We start from the raw sequence: 25,304 nt of genomic DNA on the forward strand, positions 1-25,304 counted from the left end.
CTGGCTGGTGTGGCTCAGTGGATAGAGCGTCAGCCTGCGGACTGAAGGGTCCCGGGTTCAATTCCGGTCAAGGGCACCTGCCCAGGTTGCGGGCTTGATCCTCAGTCGGGGGCGTTCAGGAGGCAGCTGATCAATGATTCTCTCTCGTCATTGATGTTCCTCTCTCTCTCTCTGAAATCAGTAAAAATATATTTAAAAAAAGAAAGAAAGGAAAACGGCTTCTGGCCAGTCCGAGAGAGGAGAGGAAGGACAGGCAGGAAGGCGTCCCTGGCACCCGACAGCCTTGTCGTCCGTGGCATTTGCACAATGGCTCACCCTTTCCGGCCGCGGTCAGCGCCCAGTCAGACTCTCAGGCTTAAACAAAAGCATCTCCGGGCGTTTCACTGCCTTTGTGGGCGGCTCCTGCCACGGGCTCACCCGTGGGGATCCGGGCCCTGCGTGCCCCACCCCCTCCTCCATCCCCCTCCGAGCCCCGGGCACCGGGCAGGCGGCAGCGGGCACGGGCTCGGGCCATGGTCTGCTGGCGAATAAACCCCATCGCCCAGAACCGCTTCGGGGTCTGCGTGTGGAAGAGAAGCCAGTCGCCGGGGTGCATCCGGAGGAGCCCCCTCTGACCCTGCGTGTTGGGGAACCGCCCGGGCAGCTGGAGGCGAACACCTCGGAAACCACGCGTGCACGAGGCGCGGTCCCGGTGCGCCTCGCCCCTCACCTTGCCGTTGCTCCTTTTATTCACTTTGAAGAACCCGAGGAATTTTTTCTTCTCCTTGTCCGTCTCCTCGCTGCCCAGGGAGGATGCCCTAAAGGCTTCTGGGAGGGAAGAAAAGTTCTAAGTTATGTTTCAGCACAAACACTTTGCGCTAAAAACCGCCACAAGCACATCCTCTGCTCTTAAACGTTCGCCTCGTTCTTATCAGAGTAGACCCCCCTCCCACCGAGCCTGCAGCCCGGCTGTGAAACACGGGGCCTTGCGCTCGGTGGGGACCGGGCGTCTCCGCCGCGCTCACATCCCCCATTTCCTCCTCGGCTCGGCCGGCATGCTTTCCTCTCTTGCGACATTCTCCAGGGGCCCATGGCTTCTTCCTCCCCCTCTCTCTCTCTCTCTCTCTCTCTCTCTCTCTCTCTTTCTTGAGCTTGACATCCTCAATCTTTTCCCTTCTTCATCAGGATTTTTAAAAACTAACTATTTTAGCCCAACAGGCATGGCTCAATGGTTGAGTGTTAACCTATGAACCAGGAGGTCACGGTTGGATTCCTGGTCAGGGCACAGGCCCGGGTTGCAGGCTCCATCCCCAGTGGGGGGCGTGCAGGAGGCAGCCGATCCATGATTCTCTCCCATCATGGATGTTTCTCTCTCTCTCTCTCCCTTCCTCTCTGAAATCAGTAAAAACATATATGAAAAAACAACTATTTTATTATTTGGGGGGTGTTCATTATTAACTTCTCTTATTTTCCAATTGCGGCTGATATTCCGCCTTAGCCTGTCTTCGCTCCAGGTGTGTGGCACAGAGGTTAGACGCCAGGTGCTGTACAGCGTGGTCCCCGATATCCCCGCACCCGCCTGGCCGCCTGCGCAGTCAGTACAGCATCCTGACCATGTCCCGGGGCTGGGAGTCACTGGGATTCAGAATGGGCCGGAATGGGCGCTCCCGTGGGCCGGACGGGCACACCGCAGGCCTGGCCGGTCAGTAGGTGGCAGCCTCGCCCGGGGCTGTGGTTCCCAGAACGAGGAGGTACCAGGGACCGGCAGGGCCGCACGCCTGGGACTCGGACCCAGTCCTGACGCCTGAATCGGAAGCTCTGGGGGCGGGCCCCGCGCCCTGCACTCAACACCCCCACCCTCGGGGATGCTCGAGGTGTGAGGGAGCATTTGAGGACCAGTGGGGTGCAGGTTACCAGCACCGAGGGGAGGGTGTGCTCGGAGCCTCAGTCTGCCCATCTGCAGGATGGGGTGAACGGGGTGCTGCCGCACAGCCTCAGCCTCCGCGTCTGCAGACGGTGGCCCCGTGCTGCCCGCCCGCCGGTGCCGCACGGCAGCTGACACCACCGCTCACGGGTCTCCCCTCACCCCCCGGCCGCTCAGGCCTCAGCCAGCAGCGCGTCCCGTCTCTCTCCGAGGCCCGTGGATACGGCAGGAGGAGGAAAACCTTGGTGTCCCCGAAGGACACGACTTCCCCACGGCACTGCTCACGCCTGACGCCGGCGCCCGACGCCAGGCCCTGGTGGAACCCCCGGCTGTTCGCAGTCCGCCACCCGACAGCAGCAGCTCCTCTTGCTGACGGACTGACGCTCCCGTCAGAGACCAGACCCGAGGCGGAGCGGCAGCAACAGGCACCATCCCCCCAACAGCGCAAACCCGACAGCGCCGGGCCGGTGGCTCGGTGGTCGGAGCGTTGTCCCGAAACACCCAGGTTGCGGGTTCGATCCCCGGTCAGGGCACATGCACGAACCAACCAACGAATGCATCAATAAGGGAATAAAGTTGATGTTTCCCTCTCAAAACCGATTTAAAGAAACCAAGAATCACAAGCACACACGTCCGCAAACTCATTCTGCACGCAGCGGAGGCTCGGGCTTTAGTCACACGCGCCAGGGCTCTCGGCAGGTGCAGGCGGCTTGTCATGCACGTCCACTCAGCAGCCACGTGTGCATGCAGAGTTCACGGCTAATCACATGAAAGCCCTCCCCAGGCACAGGGCTACCCAGGTAAAATACCCTGTTCGACAGAGGACCCCGTCCGGCGGCCACGGGAAGCATCCGTGTGTGCGTGTACACCCTGCCTGCGTCCGACAGGCCGTGCGTGTCAGGGAAATGGTAGGTGCCCAACAGGTGGGCGTGGAGCGCCTGTTCCTGGCACCCAGGCTAGAGTGCCACCCATCAAACCACAGGCCTCAGGACACTGCCGAGGGATCGAGCCTCGGGCCTCTCCCTGGACAGGGACGGGGCGGCCAGCACCCACAGGGCTGCAGGGCCCTGGACAGGGACAGGGCGGCCAGCACCCACAGGGCTGCAGGGCCCTGGACAGGGACGGGGCGGCCAGCACCCACAGGGCTGCAGGGCCCCGGACAGGGACGGGGCGGCCAGCACCCACAGGGCTGCAGGGCCCCGGACAGGGACGGGGCGGCCAGCACCCACAGGGCTGCAGGGCCCTGGACAGGGACGGGGCGGCCAGCACCCACGCCGCGTTTTCTCACTTTCACTTGATTTTCTAGAAATAAGATCTAGTGTTAAACACTCTAACAAACATGTGCAGAAATTCTTGTAAACTATAAAAACTCATTGGGATGGTAACGAACTCCGTGTGCGTGCGTGTGTGTGTGTGTGTGTGTGTGTGTGTACGCAATTCAAAAGGTTCATTAAAATCCCAATACGTACGCATGTGTATATGTCTATGTTATGTGTGCATGTATATCTAAATATATACATATGTGTGCACATATATATAATTGATAAGAAATCAGTGTCAGAATAAGTGCAAAATCTGAACTACTCATTTTTATATTTACGACGGCAAAGGGTAAACATCACAAACCACAGCGCCCTAAATTCTGCAGCAGGCAGGACGGATCTCAACGACGGTGAGCACATGTGAGTACAGGTAACCACAGGTAAGTGCAAGCAAGAGCAGGTACGCACAGGCAAGCACAGGAATGCACAGCTATAGGCAAGCACAGGCAAGTACAGGAAGGCAAAGTACAGGCAGATATAGGTAAGCACAGGTAAGTATAGGTAAGTACAGGTGAGCACAGGTGAGCACAGGTGAGCACAGGTGAGCACAGGTGAGTACAGGTGAGCACAGGTGAGTACAGGTGAGCACAGGTGAGTGCAGGTGAGCACAGGTAAGTACAGGTGAGTACAGGTGAGCACAGGTGAGCACAGGTGAGTACAGGTGAGCACAGGTGAGTGCAGGTGAGTACAGGTGAGCACAGGTGAGTACAGGTAAGTACAGGTGAGCACAGTTAAGTACAGGTAAGTACAGGTAAATATAGGTAAGTACAGGTAAGTACAAGTGAGCACAGGTGAGTGCAGGTGAGCACAGGTGAGCACAGGTGAGCACAGGTGAGTACAGGTGAGCACAGGTGAGCACAGGTGAGTACAGGTGAGCACAGGTGAGCACAGGTGAGCACAGGTGAGTGCAGGTGAGTACAGGTGAGCACAGGTGAGTACAGGTAAGTACAGGTGAGCACAGTTAAGTACAGGTAAGTACAGGTAAATATAGGTAAGTACAGGTAAGTACAAGTGAGCACAGGTGAGTGCAGGTGAGCACAGGTGAGCACAGGTGAGTGCAGGTGAGCACAGGTGAGCACAGGTGAGTGCAGGTGAGCCCACATAAGAAGGAAACGGCGCTCTCACAGGCCGGCTGTGTCTGCCTGGAATTCCTGCTGAAGCCTGTTTGTTCACAGCCGCGTCCTTGCTCTCACCAGTCAGAACCACACAGCATCCTCCCACAGGACATTCCTCTCAGCCAACCAGGGGCTTGAGAAACCAGCCACAGCCTCGCCTTAGCCAGCAAGCGCCCGGGGAGCCACACGGCCCCGAGGCCCCGTCACTCCGTGCATGCCCCCCCCCCGCCCCCGCCAGCCATGCAGGTGCAGCCGGGGCGGGGCTCACTGACCTCGGCAGCGCAGGGAGGGCTCCGACTGCGTTTTGGTCAGAAGAACTGGAAAGGCAGCGAGGAGAGAGTGAGGGCGAGCCGGGCCGAGGCCCGCCGCCAACAGCCCCTGACCAGAGCCGGGGCGCTCCTCAGCCTCGGGGGGGAGGCTGTCTGTCCGTCAGCCTGGGGGGCTGTCTGTCAGCCCGGCCTTGGCCGCCTCAGCTCCGCTGGGCTGGGAAGGCGGGATACCAGAGCGGGGCCAGGAGAGGGCGCCGCGTGGACGGCCCCCCGGAACGTTCTCCCTCCTTCCTGACAGCCGGCCGTCGGCAGGGGGCGGGCTCAGGGCAGGGGTGATCCACAGGCCCGCACGGCACACGCACCGTCTGGTCCAGAGGACAGGGGTGTTGGCCACGGGGCTGGAGCGCCCCCCAGGCGAGGTGCTGCCCCCTTAGTCTCCTGCTGGGACCCAGGAGGGAGGCCCGGGAGGCGCCCGCGCAGTGGAGAGGGGACCCGGGGGCGTGGGCAGCTGTTTCCGACCACGGAGTGACCACATGTGAGCGGCCAGGTGGCTGCAGTGGCTGCAGGGCGTCCTCCCCGGCACAGCGGAGCCGGACGGGGATGGGGGGGGGCGGTTCCCTGCTGAGCTGGGCCCTGCTGGACGCCAGGGCTCGCTGGGCCGCGCTCCCGAGCGGGAGGCGGCTTCCTGGGACTGTTCCCAGGTCAGAGTTCCGCGTCCTTCAAGATGGACCCGGTGGCCAGTGGACAGAGCGTCGGCCACAGACGGAGGGTCCCGGGTCGATTCCGGTCGAGGGCACGCACCTCGGTTACAAGCTCGATCCCTGGCCCCGGCCGGGGTGCGTGTGGGAGGCAACCAGCCGATGCGTCTCTCACATCCATGTCTGTCTCTCCCTGCCCTTCCTCTCTCTACAAGGGGACATCCTGGGTGAGGATGAACATCCACAAAGGTGCACCTGGCGCGGCCACCCCCCGAAACCCGTCGGCGAGGCCTTCTCTCCCACACGCGTCAACGCGGGACGCCGTGTGTGTGTTCCCGTTCGCAGCCTCACGGGACCCGTCAGAGTGGGCGCTGCCGCCACACAGACACGCCGCTGTGCCAGGCCCGGGCGCAGACGTGCGGTCGTCTGTGGGAGCTGAAGACGCCGCCGGCCCGGGCACAGGAGCCGTGGCTCTCCGCCGCCAGAGACCTCATGGAGGAAAACGGTCCCCGTGTCGTGTGCTCAGTGGGCTGAGCCCCTTGCCCGGGCGCCAGGGAGATCCGGGTTCTGGGGCCTCGGGGGGGAGGGGGGGCGGGGGGGGCTGGTGCCACCAGGAGCACCGATGAAACCAACGTAATTGTTGTGATTAAAAATAATTTCTTATTGCAAGAATTTTTTTAAAAAGTTGTAGATAAACATGAAAACCTTGAGTATGTCCATATTTTAAAAGCCCTCCATGTTCAATATTTGTGGAATAAAAAGGCAGCAAATATCAAGTGAGGCTCTATGAAGTCCATCTTAAGCCTTCTAAGATCAAATATTAAAATGGGGGGGGAGTGTTCTGTCTGTTTAAACAGTCAGCCTCCGTGTCCTTCGGGGACAACGGCTCACGCCACAGGCCAGTCTTGTCCCAACCACCGCCCTCCACCGGCCACGCGCCCGTGGCTCACACTGCGACCTCAGGCCACGTGGCAGGTCCCCACGAGGACTGAGCTGCCCCAGCATCGACGGCGGCCAAGCGCCGTGAGTTGCCTCCAGGGGCTGGGGAGCCGCGCAGGGCATGGCTGTCACCGGCTTATGAGTGACGTTTGAGACGTGGGGGCCAGGAAAGGCCACGGAAAGCCAGTCCACGTGACCACGGTTTACGTGTGGGTTCTGGTGGTTCCCTGAGAGTGGAGGCCCCGACGCCCTCGCCTCCCTCCGCTCATCTCACGGAAGCTCCCAGAGAAGGGGTGACGGGGGCTCGGGGCGGGGCCCAGAGGCAGCAGGACCACCAGGGAGCGACAGCAAGTTCCGTCCGCTGCCCGCCCGTCCGCCCGCCCGCCCTCTCTGGTCTGGACAACATCCCAGCCGCCTGACAATGCGCGCCCGTCCAGCCGGTGCCGCGGGGCGCCCAGCTGAGCGCTCGGAGTGGGGGCCTTGCTCTAGCATGCTCCTGCGTGTTCCCCACATGTTCCATGTTCCCACATGTTCCCGCGTGTGCCCATGTGTCCCCACATGTTCCATGTTCCCACGTGTTCCCGCGTGCGCCCACGTGTTCCCGCGTGCGCCCACGTGTCCCTACATGTTCCGTGTTCCCACATGTTCCCGCATGCGCCCACGTGTCCCCACATGTTCCGTGTTCCCACATGTTCCCGTGTGTGCCCACATGTCCCTACATGTTCCGTGTTCCCACATGTTCCCGCGTGCGCCACGTGTCCCCACATGTTCCGTGTTCCCACATGTTCCCGCGTGCGCCCACGTGTCCCTACATGTTCCGTGTTCCCACGTGTTCCCGCGTGTTCCCACGTGTCCCCGCGTGTCCCCGCGGCGGGCCTCACCTCTCTTGTTGTCCCAGGCGTAGAGCTCCCGGATGCCCAGCTCGCCCAGCGACTTGGACAGCTCCAGCGCCTCGCCCGCCACGTTGTCGCGGAGCAGCACCACGTGCTCGGGGCTCACGTCGCACTTGGCGCAGATGACGGGCAGCAGGCTGTGCAGCGGCGCCTCGGGGCTCACGCGCACCACGGCCTTCTGGGTCCGCAGGTAGTTCACCACCAGGCGCACGGATTTCTGGGGACACACACACGGGGCCGGGAGCCCTGTGAGCACCTCTAGCCACGGCGGCGCCGAGCGCTGCGGCCGTTTCTCCAGCAAGTCCGGGGTCACGGGGAGACGGCCCGCAGGACGGGAACAGCAATGCCTGGAGAGCCGCTCCCCGCAGGCGCGCCTGCCTGCTGAGCACATGCTAACGACACGGGAGTGGCATCGGGCAGGGCTCTCCACGGACAGCCCAGCACACGCAGGGCCGTTCCCGGGGTCAGACCAGACCGAGCATGAGGCTTTAGACGCACCTTCCCCGGGGAGAGGTGGGGAGTGCTGTGAAAATTCAATGCAGCCCTGACCGGTGTGGCTCAGTGGACAGAGCGTCGGCCTGCGGACTCAAGGGTCCCAGGTTCGATTCCGGTCAAGGGCATGTACCTTGGTTGAGTGCAGGAGGCAGCTGATCGATGTTTCTCTCTCATCCATGTTTCTAACTCTCTCTCCCTTCCTCTCCGTAAAAAAAATCAACAAAATATATTTTTAAAAAAATTCAATGTAATAAAAAACCCTCACCAACAAGGTATCAAACTTCTGTTCATGAAGCCACAATATTGCCCGGCGGCGTGGCTCCGTGGTCGAGCATCAGCCTATGCACCAGCAGGTCACGGTTTGATTCCCGGTCAGGGCACATGCCCGGGGGCAGGCTCGATCCCCAGTGGGAGGCGTGCAGGCAGCAGCCGGTCCATGATTCCCTCTCATCATTGATGTCTCTCTCTCTCCCTCTCCCTCCCTCTCTGACATCAATAAAAATATATTTTAAAAAAGTTCTATCCGGCTGATCCTGGTCACCCTCATGGCACTCAGACCCTGGCGAGTGGACACAGCAGACGTGGACTTTGTGGAGGCTCCGAGGCAGACCTCAGATGGGGCCGGGGTTCCATGAATTTTTTGAAAAAGCTGGATGCCTGGGCCTCTCCACGCGTCTGGCCTGGGATCAGGCACAGCCCTGGCTCAGCTGCCCTGGGACATCCCTCTCACAATCCAGGACAGCTGGCTCCCAACCACTCGCCTGCCTGCCTGCCTGCCTGCCTGCCCCTAACTGCTTCTGCCTGCCAGCCTGATCATCCCCTAACCACTCCCCTGTCAGCCAGATCGACACCTAACTGCTCCCCTGCTGGCCCAATTGCTCCTAACTGCCCTCCCCTGCCAGCCTGGTCACCCCTAACTGTCCTCTCCTGCAGGCCTGGTCACACCCAGCTGTCCTCCCCTGCTGGTCTGGTCACCCTTAACTTCCCTCCCTTGCTGGCTGGGTCGCCTCTAATTGCCCTCCCCTGCCAGCCTGGTGGCCCTTAACTGCCCTCCCCTGCCGACCTGGTCATCCCTAACTGCCCTCCCCTGATGGCCATCTTGTGGTGGCCATCTTGTGTCCACATGGGGGTGGCCATCTTGTGTGTTGGCGTGATGGTCAATTTGCATATTACCTCTTTATTATATAGGATTATTATAGATGTTCTCCAATTGCAGTAAGTAAATATTTATAACATCAAAAGTTATTCAAAATAAAAATTCCTGCCTCCCTCCCGCCCCTCGACCCCTGACCTCCATCTCTAAGAAGTTTACCTCTGGGTCCTGCCTGCCTCGGGGGCAGGGAGGCCTCCAGGCCTGAGCCCAATAGGGTTGCCCTGCACACGCTCAGTAGCTGCACCAGTGGCTGCCACCATGCCAGCGCAGACCCATGGACCCTCCCATCTCTGCGGGACATCCAGATGACACGTCTGCTCCAGACCAGGCCTCTTCTAACATGGCCCACAGCACACGGGACTCCATTCCGGGGACTTGCGTCTTCTCAGATAACCCCGTTTAGTGCCTACCTTTGCCTGGCATGGAAGGAGACCCTCACCCACAGCCCTGCGTGTGTCACCAAGATCTCAGGCCCCCCCCCCCGGCACCTGCAGCTCCCTCCCCACGGGTTCTGCGTCACCAAGACCCCAGAGCCCCCCGCCCCCCTGCACCTGCAGCTCCCTCCCCACGGGTTCTGCGTGTGCCCTGGGAAGACCAGGCTCCCGTCCCACTGACCTCAGGCACCTTGGGGGGGCCAGGCTTGGCCTTCTCGTCGGGAACCTTCTCTTTGAGGAACACGGTGTGCACGTTCAGGCTCCCGATGAACGTGTTTGGCTTGAAGCTCAGAGGCTGCTGGGTTTCCGGAGACCAGAGCTCCAGGGTGTGGTGGGACGGGTTGAGGTGGTTCTGCAGGCAGAGCTCAACCAGCAGGTCCATCATCGCGTGGCTACAAGGGGAGACGGAGCAGGTGATTAGGGTCTGGTCTCCTCCGTCCAGGACAGAACGGGCGAACCAGCGGGTGAGCGAGCACACTCACGAGGAAGGACAGCGGCTGATCGATAACTCCAGGCGTGACTGTACGGCAACAGCCTTTTAAAGGTATTTTAATTGATTGTTTTTAGGGGGCGGGGAGAGAGGGAGAGAAATATCAATGTGAGAGCAAAGCACTGGCAGGCTGCCTCCTGCACGCCCCCTCCTGGGGATCGAGCCCACAGCCCAGCCATGTGCCCGGACCAGGAATCGAACCAGCGACCTTGCGGTGCATGAGGCGACACCCCACCCACTGAGCCAAACAGGCCAGGCTGCACCATGATATCTTAACATTCCCAACACTGACCAAGACCTGACCGAGGGCCGCCGGGAGACCCCGTGTGCCTGTGAAGACCGTCAGCCCCGAGCTGACCCCGTGGGCGAGCGGGCCTCCCTCCCGCGGGGGCGGTGGGGGCGGCGGAAGCCCTCGCCCCAGCCCGTCCCGTCGTGGGCCTGCCACTCTCTGTCTAACGTATTTCCACTGGTTCAGAGAGGAAGGGAGAGAGACGGGACAGCAATGGGCCGGCTGCCACGGCTTTTCAATGGAATGTTCGTGTCGGGAATAACACGGCGAAGGGGCTGACGGCAGACGGTAAGCTCCACGCTGACCCACCGGGAAGGTCCCTCGTAGAGCAGGAGCGGGAGCCCACACCCAGGGGCAGCGCAGGGGCGCTCTAGGCGAGGGTCAGGGACGGCCTTCAGCCCACACGCGTGTTACCGAAGAGCAGGGCACACACGGCCCTCCCCACGCGGGACGCTGCCGAGAGCGAGGCCCGGGAAGGAGTCCGCAGGCCGCTGCGCGCTCGTGCCGTCCGCCAGGGAGCCGGGGGGAGGGACGGGGCTGACTACTGAGGACACAGGGAATTATTTTGTTTTTTATTATTTATTTATTTTTTAAATATATTTTACTGATTTTTTTACAGAGAGGAAGGGAGAGGGATAGAGAGCTAGAAACATCGATGAGAGAGAAACATCGATCAGCTGCCTCCTGCACACCCCCCTGGGAATGTGCCCGCAACCAAGGTACATGCCCTTGACCGGAATCAAACCTGGGACCTTTCAGTCTGCAGGCCGATGCTCTATCCACTGAGCCAAACCGGTTTCGGCAAGGGAATTATTTTAATTATTTTAACTCCCCATCCCCGGCCGCACCCGCCAGCGCTGCCCTGCCCACCCGCGCGGGGGCGGCCTCCCCTCTGCAGGGGAACATGAAGGTGACAGCGGAAGGCTGTGCTCCCCTCACATCCTCTCCCAAAGCCACGCTCCCCAGCAGGAGGTCTCTCCTCGCGGCTGGTGACGGGCCGTGTCACAGCACGGAGACGGCCGGGCCACGTCCTCCCAGGGCAGGAGCCAGGCACTGCCCGTGCCGGCGGCCGCGTGTGGGCTCCCCTGCTAACCCCCCAAGAGGCTTAAGCTCAGTCAGCTCTGTTTTGCGTTCGTCCATCACACCTCGGTAAAGTGTTGTTGTAATGTCACCAGGAATTAGTCCCCGAATATAAGAACGGTGCCCGGCCGGCGTGGCTCAGTGGCTGAGCATTGACCTAGGAACCAGGAGGTCATGGTTCGATGCCCGGTCAGGGCACAGGCCCGGGTTGTGGGCTCCATCCCCAGTGTGGGATGTGCAGGAGGCAGCCGGTCCATGATTCTCTCTCATCATGGATGTTCCTGTCTCTCTCTCCCTCTCCCTTCCTCTCTGGAATCAATAAAAATATATTTACATAAGAATCGTGAGTAAAACCTAATATATTCACTGGTAACACTTCTCGCGTCTATTAAAGCAGCCGACACCCGTCCTGTTAATGATGCTCCTTGAGTGACCGTGACGTGGGAAGAACGTTCATAGGACAAAGGCCACCGTGTCAAGCACGGCCCTCCTGTGACGGGGCCATCGTGCATGGGCCCCGGGGGCTCCCTGCCGCAGGGGCACGGACACCCCGGCACCCCTCGAGGCCCAGGGCAGCCTCACTCTGTACCGAGCCCTTCCCCGGGACAATGGCATCGGGGGCGTCCCCAGGAGCAGACCCCGATACTTCCCTGGGACACTATTTGGGAGCAGCTGGGCCTCACCTCCACCCCCCAACTCAACAGCTCCCCTCCTGGGCAGACCCTGAGGCCCGGAGCAATGCCCCCCACGTTTTTGTTCACTTGACCCATAAAATAGTTTTAACAATGTATGCACCCCTTTGCCCACGAAACGGTCACCCACAATGTTCACTATAGAGCTCAAACGGTACGTGCACGTGTAAAAGTCATGATAAAGTCCAGGGGGGTCTAAAAACTGACATTGAGAAATTAACCTGGCGCATCACCATTTCCAGCGTATTCACGAGGATAAAACCCTCGGGGCCACGTGACTGTGAGGGTCACCCACCGGTAAGTACCCGAACAGACTGCTTCGTAAGGTTGAAATACCTTCCATCCTTCCTCGTTCTCCTGTTTCCCTGCAAAGCCTCTCCTGCCTCGGGAGGAGGCAAACGTATGTTCACGTTTGAAAGACTTTGGAAGTGGCCACTCCAGCATCCTCGCTACAATAAACACTGCGTAAACATTTAATTCAAAATTCTGTTTCCCTGTGACTTTGCTAACATGTTTTACTCTAAAGTGATGGATAATGACAGAAGCAATAACACGAAATCGGTGAAACAACACAATCACGACATATTTTGATAAACGTTACGCACAACGTTAGAGACTCTATCGGTGATAACGCTTCATGTTCTGGTGGAAGGAGACTGTGCCTTTGGTGGGGGAAGAGGTGCAGGTGACCTTGACCCCGCGGCCCGGGGGGACCAGAGCTAAGAGCGGGGTGGGAGCCACAGGCCTGGGGATCGAGCCCCTTACATGTAACACCAGGGGGTCCGGTTTTCTTTATTTATTATTATTATTTTTTTAATGTATGTTTATTGATCTCAGAGAGGAAGGGAGAAGGAGAGGGGGATAGAAACATCAATGACGAGAATCATGGATCGGCTGCCTCCTGCATGCCCCCTCCCTGGGGATCGAGCCTGCAACCCAGGCACGTGCCCTGACCGGGAATTGAACCATGACCTCCTGGTTCCTAGACCGATGCTCAACCACCGAGCCACGCCGGCCGGGCTATTTCTTCCTCTAACCTGGGTTCAGAGAACGGATTGCGGGCTGCATGTCACCTGCACGGCCAGCCCGGGATGGACTGGGAGGGTCAGGTCAGGAGGCTGCCTCTGGCCGTGGGACTTCAGCGCCAAGGACGCGGGCACAGACGAGTGGCTGGTCACCTGCGTGGAGGGGGCCCGGCCTGCACCCCTGGTCTGAGCCCACCTCGTGCAGCCTGGGCAGGGGTCCCTCTGCTCAGAGCGGGGGGCCCCGGGGCCCATCACGGTCCTCCCGGGGAGGCACTGCAGTGGCGGCAGGCTCGCGGCGGCCCTTACCTCCCGCTGACCACGCTCCTCCGCTCCAGCCCGCTGGGCAGCACCACCGTGAGGTCCACCGCCCGGTCCCGCAGGTTCTCCTTCACGTGCAGCAGGCTCTGCTGGCGCCCGGGGGACGCGCCGCGGTGGGGGCTCGGCGCCCTCGGCCCGGTCGGGGTGGCGGCCTTCCCCGGGGGAGGCGGGGCGCGAGCCTTCATCTTCCTCCTGAGGGACGACAGGGACCAATGAGGACATGGCCGCGCTCTCCTCCTCCTCCTCCTCCTCCTCCTCCTCCGCGCAGCCACCTCCCTCGGAGTGCCTGGAGCCGGAGCCGCGAACATCAGTCAGTGGCACATTCACAAAAACCTATTTTCACCGATTTCGCGGTAGGCGGGGGCGAGAGAAACATCAATGATGACCGAATAATTGAATTAACTGATCGGCCGCCTCCTGCACACCCCACACTGGGGATCGAGCCCACAACCCGGGCCTGTGCCCACCCCGGGAATTGAGCCGTCCTCTCTGGCTCATAGGTCGACGCTCAGCCACGGAGCCCCACCGGCCGGGCTGTGCGCAGGTTACACAGTCTCAGTGACAGCAGCGGCCGTGGGACGGAGCTGAGCAAACAGCGTGATCGCCATCTAGTTGACAGACAGCAAGCGCACAGTTCGAAGTTCTGGTAACACAACCTGAACCCCAGCACTGAAGGGGCTGCGCCGGGCGCCAGCGATGCCCTTCGTGGGAAAAGAAGTGGCTCCGACCTTGACCGGAAACGCTCTCCGAACATGGACGGTTAAGAAAAGCGAGGGGCTGGCCAGCTTGGCTCAGAGGTTGAGCGTCCACCTGTGAGCCAGGAGCCACGGTCGGATTCCCGGTCAGGGCACAGGCCCTGGTTGCAGCTCATCTCCAGTGTGGGGCGCGCAGGAGGCAGCCCATCGATGATTCTCTCTCATCATGGATGATTCTCCCTCTCTCTCTCCCTCTCCCTCTCTGAAATTAATAAAAACATTTAAAAAAGGAATAAAAACAGAGGAAGTGTTTCTGGAAGAAAGTACCCCTGGAAAGAAAGAGCCCCGATTGCCCCCCACCGGGGCCGTTTCTCAGGTCGAGAGGGGAGCGTGCGGCCCCCTCTGGGTCACCATGGATGTCACGTCACCCCCACCCCCAGCACACGGTCCCCAGGCTCCAGGGAGAATCCAGCCCCAGCTCTGGCCCCTGGATCCATCACACGGAGGACGTGTTGGGGCGACATCAAGACAAACTGAATTAGCCAGAAGGCCCGTCCCCAACCCCGGGGCGCCGACCACGGCGATGCAGGAGGCTGTCAGCAGGAGGAGCCCTCGTGTCAACGCATGGCCGTCCTGTCTTCCCCGCCCTCTTCCCAGCCACACCCTCACTTCCCAGTCCCCGGCAGGGGTTCCTGACTCCCGACCACGCGTCACCCGCTCTGATAACCAGCTGAACACTTCCCCCTCCGCCGGTGGTTCAGTGAGGCGCGGACCTCCCCTTGTGTGGGCACGTGATTCTCTGCACAAGTATGCACAGGGTGTGCGTGTGACAGGCACATGTATCTACATGCACTTGTTACACACGAGAACCTGTTTCACACAGGCCCATGGTGCGTGATGATAACCACGAGCGCTCACTAAACTTCCGGACCGAGGCTACGCATGTCCTTGGGGCGTTACCTCATTCAGTCCTCAAAGCATTTTGCAGCTGAGAAAATGGAGCATCTGAGAGGGTCCCAGCTGAGAAGGGTTATGGAGCAGGCGTCAGGGCAGATGCAAAGGGAGTGCCCGACGCCCCCCTCGCCCTCTCTCCCCCTCCCCATCTCTCCTCCCTCTCCATCTCCCCCTCCCACCTCCCATCTCCAACCTCCCTCTCCCCCTCCTCCCTCTCCCCCTCCCACCTCCCACGGGCTCTGGTTAGAGGACCCACAGGAGGGAGCTAGCTCTCAACGGGTTAAATTCTCCCCAGAGCAGCCCTGCCTGGAGCAGTCAGCCCCCGGTGTCAGAGGTAGGCATCCATTTCCGGAAATCTATCCTCAGGAAATAACCCCACAGGCAAGCTCGGTGAGGGGTTCGAAGACGCCCTAAGAGAGCCCAGCCACGGGTCAGCACGAGACAGTTTCACTAATGACGGGCCTTCAAACAATGCTGCACCAGCACTGGTTACGTACACAGAATGTGATAGGATATGACAAAATGTTCAATACAGGATTGTTAGAAAACAAGCTTCAAAATATTATCTATCTACATAAAAGGCTAATATGCAAAGTGCCCCCTCGGGAGTTCGACCGCTTGCTATGACGTGCGCTGACCACCAGGGGGCGGCGCGGAACAAAGGGAGGCCCCGGCCGGCAGCCGGCAGCCAGAAGGCCCTGATCGCTGGCCAGGCCTAGGGACCCTCCCCGTGCACAAATTCCATGCACAGGGCCCCTAGTTTGTTTAGAAAACTTGTGTTTTTAAGGGAGGGACGTTACAGCAATGGCCATACAACAGCCGGGAAAGATGCAGCAAGAACCAGCAGTCATGGCCTCTGGAAGGTGGGCAGTGGACTTGTCTTCCCTCCACGCGTGTCCCCATCTCTCTGTGGCAGCACTTGCCTCCCCCAGAACCAGGCCCCGCCCGGAAAGCCTCCCCCAGAACCAGGCCCCGCCCAGCGCGGGGTCTCACTGGGCCCCTTCACAGGGCCTCTCCCTCTGTGCTTTCCCGGAGCTGGGACTGGGCGCCGCCCACTTGGGGAGCCACTGAGAGACAGGAAATGTGTGGACACAGGCTCACCCGCAGTCACACCTCGCAGCTGAGGGAGATGGAGAGGTCCCGAGCCCCCCACCCCCGGCATCCGGCCCGGGCTCCTGGCTCCACGTCCAACAACTGGGTTTTCAGCTCTGGGTGCTGAGCGCCTCTGAGCAAGCACATCGGGCACAGCAGCCTGTCCAGGCCTCACGACATCACGTGACAGGTCTGCCTCCCCGTTTTACAGGCGGGATGGCCGAGGACCCCATGGCTGAAGGAGCAGAGACGGGGGACCCCGCGGTTGCAGGAGCAGAGACGGGGGACCCCGTGGTCGGAGGAGCAGAGACGGGGACCCCATAGATGGAGGAGCAGAGACGGGGGACCCCACAAATGAAGGAGCAGAGAAGGGGACCCCATAGATGGAGGAGCAGAGACGGGGACCCCGCAGATGGAGGAGCAGAGACGGGGGACCCCACGCCCGGAGGAGAATGGCAGCCGGGGTCCCTATGCTGCTGCCCTGCCATGAGCACCCCTGAAAATAGGACCTTTGGGTGGAGCTGGGCCGAAGGGGAAGGTCAGGCAGTGCCCTCGCCGCAGGGAAGGGGCGTGTCTGGCTCTCAGTCAAGGACAAGAGCCTCTCCCTCCCCCCCCCCCCCCCCCCCCCCGGCTGTGATCTGTGGTGTGGGTCTCGGAGCCCCGAGGACTCGTCCCTCTCGGCTTCCTCAGAGCTCCCAGGTCAGAGAGCAGAGGCGGCGGAGCCAGGGGGCTGGAAGGGACACCCCAGGGCTGAGCTCAGGGAGGAGGCTGAGGGGGCCAGGGCTCAGGGTCCCCCAGGCCTCAGGGCCAGGGGCTCCCGGAGGACCCCATGTGGCTGTGGGTGCCCCAGGCACGATGCACCTCAGCAGACCTCTGCTGGGCAGGATGAGGGACCGGGAGAGCCCTATTGTACCTTCCCTCGGAGCTGGACACCTCCCTCCCACCTCGGGCCGGGTTCCCTGCGGACAAGAAGGCCTTCTGATAAGTGAGAAGTTTATGGTATGCGACGCTCTCCCACCATCTGTGCCTGGAAACAGAACTGGGGCCACGAAAAACATTCACCCTGAGACCCAGACCACCAGGGCGGACCATTACCCGGACGGTCACTAGGAGAGGCCAGGAGAACAGCCCACAAGCCTCCAGCAAACCGGGAAGTGGGTTTCCCTTAAAAACACCACGTTCAAGGGCAGCCCAGGCACCACCTCCCAACAGGCTCACAGCGCCCGGCACCACCCGCCAGGCCGCACACTCCGTCAGGAAGGTCTGCCCAGAGCCGGCCACGGTCCCGCCGGGCTGAGCGGCCCAGCAGGTGGCTGTGGGCCTGTTCCCTCAGGAGGTGAGCAGGGGCGGGCGGCGTGGCTGTGGCTGAGCGCTGACCTATGAACCAGGAGGTCACGGTTCAATTCCTGGTCAGACACATGCCCAGGTTGCCCAGTAGGGGGCGTGCAGGAGGCAGCTGATCAATGATTCTCTCTCATCATTAATGTTTCTTTCTGTCTCTCCCTCTCCCTTCCTCTCTGAAATCAATAAAAAAATAAAAATAAATTTAAAAAAAGAGCTGAGCAGGGAGTGGTGTCAGGGTCTAGCTGGCGGGGTGGTGGGCGTGTTAGTGAGGCGCGTGGGGAGTCTGGGGTGCAGCCTGGTCAGAGGTGGTGGCTGCCTGGTGCCCGCTGTTTGTCACCGTGCAAGCAGGTCACCTCGGGGATTAACAAGGGAAGAACACACGCCTCCTGTCTCCTGGCTCAGGGGAGCCGCCAGCCCCCAGGACGCCCGCCTGGAAAAGCCCCGTCCGCAGTGACTGCATTCCCGCCCCGGACCCGTGCTCAGATCACATGGCGGGGACGGCCGGGGACGCCGTTAGAACCCCGACAGGAAGGGCTTCGCCGTCCTGACCGGATCCTCAGAGCCGCAATCCCAGCCGCTACCCTAACCCCCAGCTTGCCCAGCGCCAGGCTCGCGGGGCCTGGGGACGCAGACTCCCACCCATGGGGCTCCCGTGCGGGGAGGAGCGGCGTGTGGCTCCCAGAGAGCAGCAGGTGCGATCGCTTCGCCCGGCCTGTCCTCAGTCCTCTGTCCTCCGCCCCCCGCCCTCCACCCTCCCCCGCCCCCCGCCCCCCGTCCCCCCGTCTCCCATCCCCCGTCCCCCGTCCTCCGTCCCCCGTCCCCAGTCCCCTGTCCCCCGTCCCCCATGCTCTGTCCTCCGTGGCGAAGGTGAGGCCCAGCAGAGCCCAAGGCGACGGGAAAGGCCCGCGTCCCACACACCCGGCGGCGCTCCCTGAGGGTGACTCTCAGCAAAGGGAAGGAGCAGATCCCAGGAGACTTACTGGTTCCCACACCAGCGGGCCATGTTTGCGCGCATGCCAGCCCAGCCGGCCGCGGTGGCTCCCTAGGCTGGGCCCTCGCAGTCCCCGGAGCGAAGAGAAGACGCGGTTCCCCGACCAGGATCGGGAGGCAAGGAGCCGCCGCAGAGGCCTGGGGCCCCGCCAGCTCGTGACTTATTCATGCAGGTGCCACCCGATGCAGGGCTCCCGGGACGCCCCCGACGCCGGTGCCGTCACATGCCCAGCACCGGACCGCACGCCGCCCGGTCCGCTCGCTCTGTCACGCACGCCCTCCACCGCGCACGGGAACTGGGAGAGGAGAGGTGACGGACGGGAAGGCCGAGCGGGTCCCCTGGAGGCTGGGCGGCCACCGCCTCTCAGGCACGGCCCCAGGCTGGTGGCGCCGCCAGGAGTGAGGTGGGGAGCGATGGGGAACAGGCTCGGGCCCGAGGGCGGCCAGGCCTCGCTGCAGCCAGGCAGCCTGCGCAGCCAGCACCTGGCACCGTGCAGGCCCGCCTCGCAGGCCTGATGTCACCTCCTTTTGTCCAGGAGATTTTACTTTTCTCCCCACCCCGCCCCCCGCAAACCCCCGTGCGAGCAGCACATTGTTCCCACAGCCGGGCTCTGCTCAGTGTGCCGAGGGCCTATTCGGTTTCCACCACATTCCTGTCCAGGCTGCACGGGGCGCTGCCCAACAGATAACTCGCAGGCGGACACGCCTTCCAGCCAGACACACAGGGCCGAGGGGCCCAGCCAGAGAGGGGGGTCCCAGCCAGGGCACAGGGGTCCCAGCAAGGGCACGGGGGTCCCAGCAAGGGCACGGGGTCCCAGCCAGGGTACGGGGATCCCAGCCAGGGCACGGGGGTCCCAGCAAGGGCACGGGGATCCCAGCCAGGGCACGGGGATCCCAGCAAGGGCACGGGGATCCCAGCAAGGGCACGGGGATCCCAGCCAGGGCACGGGGGTCCCAGCAAGGACACGGGGATCCCAGCCAGGGCACGGGGATCCCAGCCAGGGCACGGGGGTCCCAGCAAGGGCACGGGGGTCCCAGCCAGGGTACGGGGGTCCCAGCCAGGGCACGGGGGTCCCAGCAGGGGTACGGGGGTCCCAGCCAGGGCACCAGGGCCCAGCCAGGGTACGGGGGTCCCAGCCAGGGCACGGGGGTCCCACCCAGAGCACGGGGTCCCAGCAGGGGCACGGGGTCCCAGCAGGGGCACAGGGTCCTGGCGAGGGCACAGTGGACTTTGGGGGAAGGATCTAGCTACCAGGCCCTGCAGTTGGCTCTGTGTGAGCTTCAGCGTCCGTCACCTGAGTTCACTGTCCCTGGCCAGCTGCCCCCAGAGTCTGGTCGACCCCCTTGTCCCCCTGGGAAGCCTGGCCAGTCGCGCTCAGCCCCGAAGAGGTAAGGAGTGTGCTGTCCCCCATTTGCCCCCCGAAAGACCCCAGCCTCCTCATTGCCCCCTCCCGCCCCTGCTGCCCTCCAGGACTGTCACTTTGGGCCCCAAAGCCATGAAGGGCCTCATGCCACACTGTCCCCGCTTCCCCCTCCTCCTCCTCCGCCCCCCTCACCTCCCTTCTCTCCTCCTCCTTCCCAGGGGGGCCGAGCAGCAGGAGGCAGAGGGTGTGGTGGGGCAGGTTCAGCTGGGTCTGGAGTTGAACCTCACTTCTGAGCAGCGACTCCATTCGGCTGGACGACAGCACTGAGCTGCTGGGCCTGCCCGAGACCCAGTCCAGGACGAGGGAGCTGGCAGGGCTAAGCCCGTCCCCAGTGAGCCCCACCCTCCCCTCTCTGGCTTCTTCAGGATGGGCCCGGTCAAAGGTCAAAGATGGGAATGCCCCACCTGCCCCACCCGGTCTGGCTCGGCGATTGAGGTCGACCTATGAAGAAGGAGGAGGTCACAGTTCGATTCCCAGTCGGGCACAGGCCTGGGTTGTGGGCTCTATCTCCAGTGGGGGGCGTGCAGGAGGCAGCAGATCCATGATTCTCTCCCATCATTGATGTTTCTCTCTCCCTCTCCCTTCCTCTCGGAAATCAATGAAAATACATATTTTTAAAAATATCAACCCGTCCCGCACGGCCGGCAGAGGGGGGCCAAGCCCGGGAAGACGGGGCGATCACGGGGCAGCACGTAGCTTTCCTTCCCAGGAGCTGCACGCGGTCCCTCTCTCCTCCGGTGGGAACGTGGGGTGCGGCTGGATTAAGTTCCTTCCAGCAAAGTGTGAGAACGAGGAACAAAGCCGAGTGGGAATGCGAGGACCCACCCCGCCGAGCCCGAGCGGCGGGAGCCGCGGCGTGAAATGCATCCGCGGCTGATAAGCGGCCTCCTCCTGCCCCTTTGTCAGCCCTGGGAGGCAGGAAACCTGACAACGGGCTGGCGGCAGCGCCAGGGCTGGCACCGAGCGGCCCCAGCGGTTCCCAGGAACGCGACCCGCCCTCTGCCCGCAGCCAGCTCCGGCCTCGGCTCCGGGAGAGCGGGCGCCCGAGGGCTCCTGCGGCCTCCGATTGCTGAGCCGGCTCCCACAGTTCCACGGCAGCCGGGTGGCCCCGCAAACAAACCCCACGCTGCGCACTCGCTGCCTCTGTTCCCAAACAGCTGTCAGAGGAGAGAAACCGAAGGATGTACACACCTCCGAGCGCAGCCCAGGGACAGGGCACAGGGCTGTGAAGAGCTGAGGGGGGAGGGGCTGGGGGAGGCGGGGAGATGGGAGATATCTGTAACACTATCAACAATAAAACACATATTTTAAAAAGTAAAGCATTTCAGGAAGGAAAGTCTAAAAAACAATGAAAGTGAAAAATAAACGGAACTTTCAGCGCTGCGATCCCAGGGCCGGCACTGCATTTAGGGTGACGTTTTCCTGCGACCAGGGACCCCAGAAGCCGCAGCGGCGTGGAGACAGAGGCACAGGCCGAGCTGCAGGCGCGCCCGGCGGCTTCGAGGGGGACGTGTTCGGCCCGAGCGCTCAGTGCTGGCGCCTTTAATTCTCCCCTGAAAATATGACACCCGATCACCCCCGGGACGCTGTGCTCAAAATAGGGCCCGAGCCCCGCAGCCCGGCCGCCGGAACCTGAGCTGGCGGGGGCGCCGGGCTGTCCGGCGGGGCCAGGCCCGCTTCCCAGTGCGGGCGCCCAGAGTTCACTGCTCAGCCCTGGGAACGCCCGTGGCCCCTGCCGCCCCCCACGCTGCCAGTCCCCCGGCCCGCACAGGGCCTGCCCCGCCCGGGCTCCCAGTCCTCCTGGAAAAGGAGAGAGAGGACGGGACAGGGAGGCGGTGTCCTCCCTGCCACTGCTCGCCAGCGACTTACAACAGAGAGGAGGGTTCCGACCCGGCCAAGGACGGACAGCAGAGGCTGACTGGGGGTGGGGGTGGGGGGGGGGGCGGGGGGACTCAGAGACCTGGGGAGGAGAGAAATGAATTTTGCAGCTGAGTGGCCGCCCGGGAGTGGTGCATGCAGCAGGCGGCCAGCAGGGGGCACCTGCAGGGAGGGCAGGTCTGGGTGAGGAGGAGCCGCAGGCTGGGGTGTGTGCGGGGGTGGAGGGTGTGTGTGTGGGAGGGGGCATGTGTATGTGGGGGGGGGCGTGTGGAGGGCACGTGTGGGGGGGCGTGTGGGGGGTATGTGTAGGGGGTAAGTGTGTGTGTGGGGTGTGGAGGGCATGTATGGGGGGTATGTAGGGGGGCGTGGGGGATATGTGTGGGGGGTATGTGGGGGGCGTGTGGAGGGCATGTGGGGGGGTATGTGTGTGGGGGGCATGTGTGTGGGAATTCATGTGTGAGGGGACGTGTGTGGGGGGCATGTTGGGGGGGCATGTGTGGGGGGGCATGTGTGGGGGACGTGTGGGGGGAGTGTGGGGGAGTATGTGTGTGTGGGGGGCATGTGTGTGGGTGTGTGGGGGGTATGTGTATGGGGGGGCATGTGTGGGGGGCATGCACTCAGCAGGGGCTCCTTCGGACTATACCAGCTCAAAGCTGGCACCGGACACCCCGTGGTGCTTGGTGCCCGCACACCGGGTGCAGCTTGGAGCCCCCGGGTGAGGCCCCACGCCGGGCGGAGTGGGCGCTGGCAGGGAGCCCCTGGGTCCGGTGGGCCCCTCGCCAGCTGTCCCTCGGCCGCTCAGGCTCCCCGCCGGCCACGCGGAACAGGACGCCCACGTGGAACAGGGCCGCCCACGTGGAACAGGGACGCCCACGTGGAACAGGACGCCCACGTGGAACAGGGCCGCCCACGTGGAACAGGGCGCCCACGGGGAACAGGGCCGCCCACGGGGAACAGGGCCGCCCACGGGGAACAGGGACGCCCACGCGGAACAGGGCCGCCCACGGGGAACAGGGCCGCCCACGGGGAACAGGGCCGCCCACGGGGAACAGGACGCCCACGGGGAACAGGGACGCCCACGTGGAACAGGGACGCCCACGGGGAACAGGACGCCCACGTGGAACAGGGCCGCCCACGTGGAACAGGGACGCCCACGTGGAACAGGGACGCCCACGTGGAACAGGGACGCCCACGCCAGGGGAGGGGGGGGTGTAGGGAAGAGAGGGACAGGCACCTAGGAAACCAGGTGTGTCTGCAGAGCGGGCCGGCAGTTCGGGCCCTCTGCCCACCTCCCCCCGGCCTGCCCCCCAGCCCCAGGGGCCCGTGGACCCCCTCCCCGCTGCATCACTCCCAGAGGCGGGGGCCTCGTCTCCCTCTTAACGTCTGAGCCGGCCAGGCCCCTGCTGGGCTGAGAAGCACCTTTGTCCTGCGTGCCCAGGTTCAAGTCCGCACCAGCTGTTCACCTCACACCTCACCTGGCCTGCAGGGGGCGCCCCCTCCTCGCAGTTTTTCTCTGACAACCCTGCTCCTTGCCATTTGCCTCTTTCTCATCAAAACCTAAAGGATGGCGCGCAGGGCCTGGCACGGGGGAGTCCTTTCGTCCGCACGAGCTCCCGGGGGCTCCCCTTCTCTGGACCCAGAACCCGCCGTCCAGCCCCGAAATCCAGCGGGCTTCGACGAGCGCTCCGCAAAGGGACTTGGGGCTATTCAGTGACTCTTAAACGTTAAAATGCAACCGTTTCCCAGCTCCAGTCTGATCTGTTAAAAACAACAAAGCTTTGCCCCGGCCGGCGTGGATCAGTGGTTGAGCGTCGACCTAGGAACCAGGAGGTCCTGGTTCGATTCCCGTCAGGGCACAGGCCTGGGTTGTGGGCTCGATCCCTGGTGTGGGGCGTGCAGGAGGCAGCCGATCGATGATTCGCTCTCATCCTTGATGTTTCTCTCTCTCTCTCTTCCTTCCTCTCTGAAATCAATAAAATGTATTTTCCTTTAAATAAAAAATCACAAGCCAAGCTTTCGGAGACGTGAAGCAGTAGACTTCTCTCCATCTCGCACAAGCTTGTCTGCCGTGACCCTACCCGGATGGTCACCACAAAGCCACCCGGAAACCTGACGAAGACCACGTAGCAATGCGAATGGCAGCCACGTTTAAACAAACTCGGTCACGATGTGTCGGCAGAGTTCGCTCTCAGGCTTTGCGATCCCAATACACAGTGCCCCTCCCGGGAGGAAGTCCCTTCTCCAGTCGGAAGAGGCGACGGAACGGGTCACGCCGCATGCCTACCGTGCTGTCAGGCGCTTTAGAAATCCCGCTGTGGCTTCAGAATCCCTGCCCCATTCCCTCCTCGAACAGGACCCCTGGATACTTCGCGGGGAGCGTCTGAAAAGCCACCTCTGCCCACACGTTAGCGATGGAAGCGAGAGCTGTGCCAGCAGGGGGCGCTACGACGGAGCGTCACTCAGAACAGGACGCGCCAGCCGGCGGTGGGCGGGCGGTACAACAGCGATACTTACATGGCGTTTGGGATAATGACCGGGTCCCCACGGAGGATTGACATCCTGAGCTTCCGGGTTCCTACTCTGGGTGAAGCCGTGGGTGACTGCGGGGACCGGGACACAGCCCGGGGGGGGGGGGGCTGATGTCACAGGGGGCTTTGTTGACGCACAGGGCCTCCAGGGCTCTGCCCCCCAGATGCCACAGGGCAGAGAGGAGGAGAGGGACCCCCCCGAAGGGGTCCCACCGCGGGGCTGCAGCTGACAGCGGACCCCCCCCGAAGGGGTCCCACCGCGGGGCTGCAGCTGACAGCAGACGGGCCCAGGGCAGACGCCGGGCCCTTTGCCAGCCAGGCCTTTCCCTGCCCAGCTTGGTGCCCAGACGTCCCCAGAGGGCAGCGCCCACCCGTCCTGACCCGCTGGCTTGTGGAGAGCTCCCCCCGCCCACAGACTGGGTTGGTTTTACTACAGTCGGTTTGTTCACCTCCCGCTGGCATGTCTCAGAGTGTGAACACCGAGTGGCCAGCTTTCCAGGTTGGCAGGTTAGGACAGTGGTTCTCAACCTTCCTAATGCCGCGAGCTTTATACAGCTCCTCATGTTGTGGTGACCCCCAACCATAAAATTATTTTCGTTGCTACGTCATAACTGTCATTTTGCTACTGTTATGAATCGTAACGTAAATATCTGTGTTTTCCGATGGTCTTAGGTGACCCTGCTAGCAGTTCTCAGCCTGTGGGTCGCGGCATTAGAAAGGTTAGAACCAGAGTTAGGGGATGGGGCGGGTCCGCACAGATGAACAAAACCATCCGTGACCAATGAATGCTCCGTGCGATTTCCATTACAGAGTATTGACTGTATGACGATTTTGTTACTTTTTAAAATATATTTGTATTGATGTCAGAGAGGAAGGGAGGGAGAGGGAGATAGAAACATCCATGATGAGAGAGAATCATGGATCGGCTGCCTCCTGCACGCCCCGCACTGGGGATGGAGCCCACAACCCAGGCACGTGCCCTGACCAGGAATCGAACCCTGACCTCCTGGTTCCTAGGTCGACGCTCAGCCACGGAGCCACGCCCACCGGGCTGCCTTATGATCTGGCCTTATCCTCTCGCAGGCTGCTGTAGGTGAAAGGTAGAGCCACACCGCCGTGCTTCCAGAGCGGGTCACGCCCGCCCAGCACAGCAGTGCCCGGCCCAGAGCGCCCCGGCCCAGAGGAGAGGCCACTGCTCTCCCCAGGTCCAGGAGCGAGCTCCGACCGGGAGGCCGAGTCTGGCCTGGCCCTTTCCCACCCCGGAAAGTCCTGGGTGAACACATT

At 62.2% G+C, this 25,304-nt stretch overlaps 1 protein-coding gene and 1 long non-coding RNA gene across 4 annotated transcripts in view; one reads left to right on the forward strand and one right to left on the reverse strand.

Moving 5' to 3' along the window:
- The window catches only part of COBL (cordon-bleu WH2 repeat protein), an 83,772-nt gene that overhangs the window by 30,323 nt on the left and 28,145 nt on the right, over positions 1 to 25,304 (reverse strand). For all 3 annotated transcript variants that reach the window (XM_079786029.1, XM_079786028.1, XM_079786027.1), the window contains exons 2-5: positions 13,104 to 13,307; positions 9,403 to 9,613; positions 7,128 to 7,356; positions 710 to 807 (exon numbers count right to left, since the gene is read on the reverse strand). In XM_079786029.1, the coding sequence (XP_079642155.1) occupies positions 710 to 807; positions 7,128 to 7,356; positions 9,403 to 9,613; positions 13,104 to 13,307 (742 nt within the window). The remainder of the gene's footprint in view (positions 1 to 709; positions 808 to 7,127; positions 7,357 to 9,402; positions 9,614 to 13,103; positions 13,308 to 25,304) is intronic.
- On the forward strand, positions 1,309 to 6,756 carry LOC307108228. The gene is made up of 4 exons (XR_013814291.1): positions 1,309 to 3,706; positions 3,767 to 3,786; positions 3,827 to 3,846; positions 3,967 to 6,756. It is a non-coding gene; the product is annotated as an uncharacterized lncRNA (long non-coding RNA).

This window comes from Cnephaeus nilssonii (assembly GCF_951640355.1).
Source record: "Cnephaeus nilssonii genome assembly, chromosome: 12".
NCBI lineage: Eukaryota > Metazoa > Chordata > Mammalia > Chiroptera > Vespertilionidae > Cnephaeus > Cnephaeus nilssonii.